The sequence below is a fragment of the Salvelinus namaycush genome, unplaced genomic scaffold (assembly GCF_016432855.1).
Source record: "Salvelinus namaycush isolate Seneca unplaced genomic scaffold, SaNama_1.0 Scaffold586, whole genome shotgun sequence".
NCBI lineage: Eukaryota > Metazoa > Chordata > Actinopteri > Salmoniformes > Salmonidae > Salvelinus > Salvelinus namaycush.
Genome location: NW_024061293.1, coordinates 72,501 through 82,500, shown reverse-complemented (window position 1 = coordinate 82,500; position 10,000 = coordinate 72,501). Strand labels below are relative to the sequence as shown.

Sequence of the window (10,000 nt, the reverse complement as noted above, 5' to 3'; positions counted from 1 at the left end):
CTAGTCCAATAGGGTTAGATGTGATATCTACTAGTCTAGTCCAATAGGGTTAGATGTGATATCTACTAGTCTAGTCCAATAGGGTTAGATGTGATATCTAGTAGTCTAGTCCAATAGGGTTAGATGTGATATCTACTAGTCTAGTCCAATAGAGTTAGATGTTATATCTAGTCCAATAGGGTTAGATGTTATATCTACTAGACTAGTCCAATAGGGTTAGATGTTATATCTACGAGTCTAGTCCAATATGGTTAGATGTGATATCTACTAGTCTAGTCCAATAGGGTTAGATGTGATATCTAGTCCAATAGGGTTAGATGTTATATCTACTAGACTAGTCCAATAGGGTTAGATGTTATATCTACGAGTCTAGTCCAATATGGTTAGATGTGATATCTACTAGTCTAGTCCAATAGGGTTAGATGTGATATCTAGTCCAATAGGGTTAGATGTTATATCTACTAGACTAGTCCAATAGGGTTAGATGTGATATCTACTAGTCTAGTCCAATGGGGTTAGATGTTATATCTACTAGTCTAGTCCAATAGGGTTAGATGTGATATCTAGTCCAATAGGGTTTGATGTTATATCTACTAGACTAGTCCAATAGGGTTAGATGTGATATCTACTAGTCTAGTCCAATAGGGTTAGATGTTATATCTACTAGTCTAGTCCAATAGGGTTAGATGTTATATCTACTAGTCTAGTCCAATAGGGTTAGATGTTATATCTACTAGTCTAGTCCAATAGGGTTAGATGTTATATCTACTAGTCTAGTCCAATAGGGTTAGATGTTATATCTACTAGTCTAGTCCAATAGGGTTAGATGTGATATCTAGTCCAATAGGGTTAGATGTTATATCTACTAGTCTAGTCCAATAGGGTTAGATGTTATATCTACTAGTCTAGTCCAATAGGGTTAGATGTTATATCTACTAGTCTAGTCCAATAGGGTTAGATGTTATATCTAGTCCAATAGGGTTAGATGTGATATCTAGTAGTCTAGTCCAATAGGGTTAGATGTTATATCTAGTCCAATAGGGTTTGATGTTATATCTACTAGTCTAGTCCAATATGGTTAGATGTGATATCTACTAGTCTAGTCCAATAGGGTTTGATGTTATATCTACTAGTCTAGTCCAATAGGGTTAGATGTTATATCTACTAGTCTAGTCCAATAGGGTTAGATGTTATATCTACTAGTCTAGTCCAATAGGGTTAGATGTGATATCTAGTAGTCTAGTCCAATAGGGTTAGATGTGATATCTACTAGTCTAGTCCAATAGGGTTAGATGTGACATCTACTAGTCTAGTCCAATGGGGTTAGATGTTATATCTACTAGTCTAGTCCAATAGGGTTAGATGTGATATCTAGTCCAATAGGGTTAGATGTTATATCTACTAGACTAGTCCAATAGGGTTAGATGTGATATCTACTAGTCTAGTCCAATAGGGTTAGATGTGATATCTACTAGTCTAGTCCAATAGGGTTAGATGTGATATCTAGTCCAATAGGGTTAGATGTTATATCTACTAGACTAGTCCAATAGGGTTAGATGTGATATCTAGTCCAATAGGGTTAGATGTTATATCTACTAGTCTAGTCCAATAGGGTTAGATGTGATATCTACCAGTCTAGTCCAATAGGGTTAGATGTTATATCTACTAGTCTAGTCCAATAGGGTTAGATGTTATATCTACTAGTCTAGTCCAATGGGGTTAGATGTTATATCTACTAGTCTAGTCCAATGGGGTTAGATGTTATATCTACTAGTCTAGTCCAATAGGGTTAGATGTTATATCTAGTCCAATAGGGTTAGATGGTATATCTACTAGTCTAGTCCAATAGGGTTAGATGTGATATCTACTAGTCTAGTCCAATAGGGTTAGATGTGATATCTACTAGTCTAGTCCAATAGGGTTAGATGTGATATCTACTAGTCTAGTCCAATAGGGTTAGATGTGATATCTAGTAGTCTAGTCCAATAGGGTTAGATGTGATATCTACTAGTCTAGTCCAATAGAGTTAGATGTGATATCTAGTCCAATAGGGTTAGATGTTATATCTACTAGACTAGTCCAATAGGGTTAGATGTTATATCTACGAGTCTAGTCCAATATGGTTAGATGTGATATCTACTAGTCTAGTCCAATAGGGTTAGATGTGATATCTAGTCCAATAGGGTTAGATGTTATATCTACTAGACTAGTCCAATAGGGTTAGATGTGATATCTACTAGTCTAGTCCAATGGGGTTAGATGTTATATCTACTAGTCTAGTCCAATAGGGTTAGATGTGATATCTAGTCCAATAGGGTTTGATGTTATATCTACTAGACTAGTCCAATAGGGTTAGATGTGATATCTACTAGTCTAGTCCAATAGGGTTAGATGTTATATCTACTAGTCTAGTCCAATAGGGTTAGATGTTATATCTACTAGTCTAGTCCAATAGGGTTAGATGTTATATCTACTAGTCTAGTCCAATAGGGTTAGATGTTATATCTACTAGTCTAGTCCAATAGGGTTAGATGTTATATCTACTAGTCTAGTCCAATAGGGTTAGATGTGATATCTAGTCCAATAGGGTTAGATGTTATATCTACTAGTCTAGTCCAATAGGGTTAGATGTTATATCTACTAGTCTAGTCCAATAGGGTTAGATGTTATATCTACTAGTCTAGTCCAATAGGGTTAGATGTTATATCTAGTCCAATAGGGTTAGATGTGATATCTAGTAGTCTAGTCCAATAGGGTTAGATGTTATATCTAGTCCAATAGGGTTTGATGTTATATCTACTAGTCTAGTCCAATAGGGTTAGATGTGATATCTACTAGTCTAGTCCAATAGGGTTTGATGTTATATCTACTAGTCTAGTCCAATAGGGTTAGATGTTATATCTACTAGTCTAGTCCAATAGGGTTAGATGTTATATCTACTAGTCTAGTCCAATAGGGTTAGATGTGATATCTAGTAGTCTAGTCCAATAGGGTTAGATGTGATATCTACTAGTCTAGTCCAATAGGGTTAGATGTGACATCTACTAGTCTAGTCCAATGGGGTTAGATGTTATATCTACTAGTCTAGTCCAATAGGGTTAGATGTGATATCTAGTCCAATAGGGTTAGATGTTATATCTACTAGACTAGTCCAATAGGGTTAGATGTGATATCTACTAGTCTAGTCCAATAGGGTTAGATGTGATATCTACTAGTCTAGTCCAATAGGGTTAGATGTGATATCTAGTCCAATAGGGTTAGATGTTATATCTACTAGACTAGTCCAATAGGGTTAGATGTGATATCTACTAGTCTAGTCCAATGGGGTTAGATGTTATATCTACTAGTCTAGTCCAATAGGGTTAGATGTGATATCTAGTCCAATAGGGTTTGATGTTATATCTACTAGACTAGTCCAAAAGGGTTAGATGTGATATCTACTAGTCTAGTCCAATAGGGTTAGATGTTATATCTACTAGTCTAGTCCAATAGGGTTAGATGTTATATCTACTAGTCTAGTCCAATAGGGTTAGATGTTATATCTACTAGTCTAGTCCAATAGGGTTAGATTTTATATCTACTAGTCTAGTCCAATAGGGTTAGATGTTATATCTACTAGTCTAGTCCAATAGGGTTAGATGTGATATCTAGTCCAATAGGGTTAGATGTTATATCTACTAGTCTAGTCCAATAGGGTTAGATGTTATATCTACTAGTCTAGTCCAATAGGGTTAGATGTTATATCTACTAGTCTAGTCCAATAGGGTTAGATGTTATATCTAGTCCAATAGGGTTAGATGTGATATCTAGTAGTCTAGTCCAATAGGGTTAGATGTTATATCTAGTCCAATAGGGTTTGATGTTATATCTACTAGTCTAGTCCAATAGGGTTAGATGTGATATCTACTAGTCTAGTCCAATAGGGTTTGATGTTATATCTACTAGTCTAGTCCAATAGGGTTAGATGTTATATCTACTAGTCTAGTCCAATAGGGTTAGATGTTATATCTACTAGTCTAGTCCAATAGGGTTAGATGTGATATCTAGTAGTCTAGTCCAATAGGGTTAGATGTGATATCTACTAGTCTAGTCCAATAGGGTTAGATGTGACATCTACTAGTCTAGTCCAATGGGGTTAGATGTTATATCTACTAGTCTAGTCCAATAGGGTTAGATGTGATATCTAGTCCAATAGGGTTAGATGTTATATCTACTAGACTAGTCCAATAGGGTTAGATGTGATATCTACTAGTCTAGTCCAATAGGGTTAGATGTGATATCTACTAGTCTAGTCCAATAGGGTTAGATGTGATATCTAGTCCAATAGGGTTAGATGTTATATCTACTAGACTAGTCCAATAGGGTTAGATGTGATATCTAGTCCAATAGGGTTAGATGTTATATCTACTAGTCTAGTCCAATAGGGTTAGATGTGATATCTACCAGTCTAGTCCAATAGGGTTAGATGTGATATCTAGTCCAATAGGGTTAGATGTTATATCTAGTCCAATAGGGTTAGATGTGATATCTACTAGTCTAGTCCAATGGGGTTAGATGTGATATCTACTAGTCTAGTCCAATAGGGTTAGATGTGATATCTAGTCCAATAGGGTTAGATGTTATATCTACTAGACCAGTCCAATAGGGTTAGATGTGATATCTACTAGTCTAGTCCAATAGGGTTAGATGTGATATCTACTAGTCTAGTCCAATAGGGTTAGATGTGATATCTAGTCCAATAGGGTTAGATGTTATATCTACTAGACTAGTCCAATAAGCCTGCGGTCTTACCAACTTCCATTCTCTCCACTACAGGAGAGAGAAAGAACAGAGGGAGGAGGAAAAGAAGAGAGGTGCATTTTAAAACACACACACAAGTCCTCAGCATATGTGGCAACTCCTTCAAGACTGTTGGAAAAGCATTCCTCATGAAGCTGGTTGAGAGAATGCCAAGAGTGTGCAAAGTTGTCATCAAGGCAAAGGGCGGCTACTTGAAGAATCTCACATATAACATATATTTAGATTTGTGTACAATTTTTTTGGTTAGTACATGATTCCATATGTGTTATTTCATAGTTGTGATGTCTTCACTATTATTCTACAATGTAGAAAATAGTAAAAATAAAGAAAAACCCTGGAATGAGTAGGTGTGTCCAAACTTTTGACTGGTACTGTATGTAGAAAACACATATACAATGACACCACTGACATACATGGCAAACATATCTTACCAGATCCTAACCAGATTACTTATTAGATTTTTGTTACAATAATCTTCTCCTGCCGTACAACATTCTCATTTGATTGTCATGATTCTTTTCCATATGGGATACCCACCAGTGTTGAGGTCTCTAGGATGTTGTTCATGGCTCACCCAGCCCTAGCAGCAGTACCCACCAGTGTTGAGGTCTCTAGGATGTTGTTCATGGCTCACCCAGCCCTAGCAGCAGTACCCACCAGTGTTGAGGTCTCTAGGATGTTGTTCATGGCTCACCCAGCCCTAGCAGCAGTACCCACCAGTGTTGAGGTCTCTAGGATGTTGTTCATGGCTCACCCAGCCCTAGCAGCAGTACCCACCAGTGTTGAGGTCTCTAGGATGTTGTTCATGGCTCACCCAGCCCTAGCAGCAGTACCCACCAGTGTTGAGGTCTCTAGGATGTTGTTCATGGCTCACCCAGCCCTAGCAGCAGTACCCACCAGTGTTGAGGTCTCTAGGATGTTGTTCATGGCTCACCCAGCCCTAGCAGCAGTACCCACCAGTGTTGAGGTCTCTAGGATGTTGTTCATGGCTCACCCAGCCCTAGCAGCAGTACCCACCAGTGTTGAGGTCTCTAGGATGTTGTTCATGGCTCACCCAGCCCTAGCAGCAGTACCCACCAGTGTTGAGGTCTCCAGGATGTTGTACATGGCTCACCCAGCCCTAGCAGCAGTACCCACCAGTGTTGAGGTCTCTAGGATGTTGTACATGGCTCACCCAGCCCTAGCAGCAGTACCCACCAGTGTTGAGGTCTCCATCACTGAGGCCCTCCAGGATGTTGTTCATGGCTCCCATGTAGAAGATGAGACGCAGCTGAGTGATGGACATGGTGACCAGAGAGAGGATGAAGAGAGGGCTGATGATGCTCTGCATGAACGACTGGGCTGGAGAAGCGGAAGCAGAGAAGAGATGTGTTTCAAATGTTTTCAAGGTTTTTGTAGTATATGTTTGGTGTTGTATGTACACTGTGTTATGTTGTATGAACATTGAATGAAGGTTGTGCTATGTTGTTTGAACATTGAATGAAGGTTGTGCTATGTTGTTTGAACATTGAATGAAGGTTGTGCTATGTTGTTTGAACATTGAATGAAGGTTGTGCTATGTTGTTTGAACATTGAATGAAGGTTGTGCTATGTTGTTTGAACATTGAATGAAGGTTGTGCTATGTTGTTTGAACATTGAATGAAGGTTGTGCTATGTTGTTTGAACATTGAATGAAGGTTGTGCTATGTTGTTTGAACATTGAATGAAGGTTGTGCTATGTTGTTTGAACATTGAATGAAGGTTGTGCTATGTTGTATGAACATTGAATGAAGGTTGTGCTATGTTGTATGAACATTGAATGAAGGTTGTGCTATGTTGTTTGAACATTGAATGAAGGTTGTGCTATGTTGTTTGAACATTGAATGAAGGTTGTGCTATGTTGTATGAACATTGTGTCATGTTGGTATGTACAGGTAACTGCCAAAATAATGGAACTACCTTTGTAAAGGAGGGACACAACGTATATTAAAAGCAGCTGCTTCCACACAGGTTCCCATCATGCTTTAGGGTTCTGTTTAAAAATCCCCATTTGACCATTATTTTGTCTACCATGTCTATGACCCCATAGGATGACAATGCCCCCATCCACAGGGCACGAGTGATCACTGAGTGGTTTGATGAACATGAAAACAATGTCAACCATATACCATGGACGTCTCAGTCACCAGATCTCAACACCATATACCATGGACGGCTCAGTCACCAGATCTCAACACCATATACCATGTCCGTCTCAGTCACCAGATCTCAACACCATATACCATGGCCGTCTCAGTCACCAGATCTCAACACCATATACCATGGCCGTCTCAGTCACCAGATCTCAACACCATATACCATGGCCGTCTCAGTCACCAGATCTCAACACCATATACCATGGCCGTCTCAGTCACCAGATCTCAACACCATATACCATGGCCGTCTCAGTCACCAGATCTCAACACCATATACCATGGCCGTCTCAGTCACCAGATCTCAACACCATATACCATGGCCGTCTCAGTCACCAGATCTCAACACCATATACCATGGACGTCTCAGTCACCAGATCTCAACACCATATACCATGGCCGTCTCAGTCACCAGATCTCAACACCATATACCATGGCCGTCTCAGTCACCAGATCTCAACACCATATACCATGGCCGTCTCAGTCACCAGATCTCAACACCATATACCATGGACGTCTCAGTCACCAGATCTCAACACCATATACCATGGACGTCTCAGTCACCAGATCTCAACACCATATACCATGGCTCAGTCACCAGATCTCAACCCACTTGAACACTTCTGGGAGATTCTGGAGCGGGGGTCTGAGACATGCGTTTTCCACCAGCATCAACAAAACAATTAAATGATGGAATTTCTCCAGGAAGAATGGTGTCGCATCCCTCCAATAGAGTTCCAGACTCTTGTAGAATCTAAGGTGCGTTGAATCTGTTCTGGCGGTTGGCGGCCCAACGCCCTATTAAGACATGCTGGTGTTTCCTGTATTTTGGCAGTTACCTGTATGTTGTGTTGTTTTAAGTTGGCAGAATATTGTGGCATGTTTTTTAGTTTCTACTGTTTGCACTGCGCCACTCGGGAGGCCACATTGTGTCATGTTGTATAAAGATCTGGGTCCTTACATTCCTCATTGTTTTTTTTGCTGACCTCCAGGTCCATGGTTGAGAGACAGAGTTTGTGTCCTTCCTTAGTGGCGGGCTCTCTCTGCTTCAGACTGTTGCTCACACTCAGACGCTTCCCCACCGTGGTCACCTGATGGTAGAACTGCTTCCCTGTGATCTTATGGTCAAAACCCAGCCAACTGAACTTTACCTTCACACTAGGGAGGGAGGGAGGGAGGGAGGGAGGGAGGGAGGGAGGGAGGGAGGGAGGGAGGGAAAGTCGTGTTATTCCAGTGTAAATGTAACACAGTTAAACATTCCTGAGCTGACCTGGAGCTTGACCTCTAACCTTTAACAGTACTGTACATTCTACTGCACATTCTACTGCACATTCTACTGCTCATTCCACTGCACATTCTACTGCAAATTCTACTGTACATTCTACTGCACATCTACTGCACATTCTACTGCTCATTCTACTGCACATTCTACTGCTCATTCTACTGCACATTCTACTGCACATTCTACTGCTCATTCTACTGCACATTTTACTGCTCATTCTACTGCACATTCTACTGCTCATTCTACTGCTCATTCTACTGCAATTCTACTGCTCATTCTACTGCTCATTCTACTGCACATTCTACTGCTCATTCTACTGCTCATTCTACTGCTCATTCTACTGCACATTCTACTGCTCATTCTACTGCTCATTCTACTGCTCATTCTACTGCTCATTCTACTGCTCATTCTACTGCACATTCCACTGCTCATTCCACTGCACATTCTACTGCACATTCTACTGCTCATTCTACTGCACATTCTACTGCACATGCTACTGCTCATTCTACTGCACATTCTACTGCACATTCCACTGCACATGCTACTGCACATTCTACTGCACATTCTACTGCTCATTCTACTGCTCATTCTACTGCACATTCTACTGCACATTCTACTGCTCATTCTACTGCTCATTCTACTGCTCATTCTACTGCACATTCTACTGCTCATTCTACTGCACATTCTACTGCACATTCTACTGCTCATTCCACTGCACATTCCACTGCACATTCTACTGCACATTCTACTGCTCATTCTACTGCACATTCTACTGCTCATTCTACTGCACATTCTACTGCACATTCCACTGCACATGCTACTGCTCATTCTACTGCACATTCTACTGCACATTCTACTGCACATTCCACTGCACATGCTACTGCTCATTCTACTGCACATTCTACTGCTCATTCTACTGCACATTCTACTGCACATTCTACTGCACATTCCACTAAACATTCTACTGCTCATTCTACTGCACATTACATGAACATACAGCCTACCCTACCCTCACACTGATGGAAAATACTGTACATGTAGCTCCCCTAATGGCTGGTATTACTGTTACTACTACTATGTGTGTGTGTGTGTGTGTGTGTGTGTGTGTGTGTGTGTGTGTGTGTGTGTGTGTGTGTGTGTGTGTGTGTGTGTGTTTCTGTGTTTCTGTGTGTGTGTGTGTGTGTGTGTGTGTGTGTGTGTGTGTGTGTGTGTGTGTGTGTGTGTGTGTGTGTGTGTGTGTTTCTGTGTTTCTGTGTGTGTGTGTGTTTCTGTGTTTCTGTGTTTCTGTGTGCGTTCGTGTGTACCTATAGTCCATGTCCTCGGGTCCAGGGAAGGGTTCCACGGGCCAGTTGAAGAAGCAGTTGAAGAAGACGAGGCCGGAACACGCTGCCCAGACAACCATGATGGTGATGAACGTCACACCAAGGTCATAGATCACCTGGGAAACAACAACTACTGTTATAGATCACCTAGGAAACAACAACTACTGTTATAGATCACCTAGGAAACAACAACAACAACTGTTATAGATCACCTAGGAAACAACAACAACTGTTATAGATCACCTAGGAAACAACAACAACAACTGTTATAGATCACCTAGGAAACAACAACAACAATTATATATCACCTGGGAAACAACAACAACTACTGTTATAGATCACCTAGGAAACAACAACTACTGTTATAGATCACCTAGGAAACAACAACTACTGTTATAGATCACCTAGGAAACAACAACTACTG

The 10,000-nt window shown here is 40.4% G+C and overlaps 1 protein-coding gene across 2 annotated transcripts in view; it reads right to left on the bottom strand.

Moving 5' to 3' along the window:
• Positions 1 to 10,000, bottom strand: part of LOC120041946 (large neutral amino acids transporter small subunit 4-like) — a 91,168-nt gene that overhangs the window by 39,094 nt on the left and 42,074 nt on the right. For both annotated transcript variants that reach the window (XM_038986820.1, XM_038986821.1), the window contains 3 exons: positions 9,559 to 9,692; positions 7,934 to 8,130; positions 5,998 to 6,141 (listed from right to left, as the gene is read on the bottom strand). In XM_038986820.1, the coding sequence (XP_038842748.1) occupies positions 5,998 to 6,141; positions 7,934 to 8,130; positions 9,559 to 9,692 (475 nt within the window). The remainder of the gene's footprint in view (positions 1 to 5,997; positions 6,142 to 7,933; positions 8,131 to 9,558; positions 9,693 to 10,000) is intronic.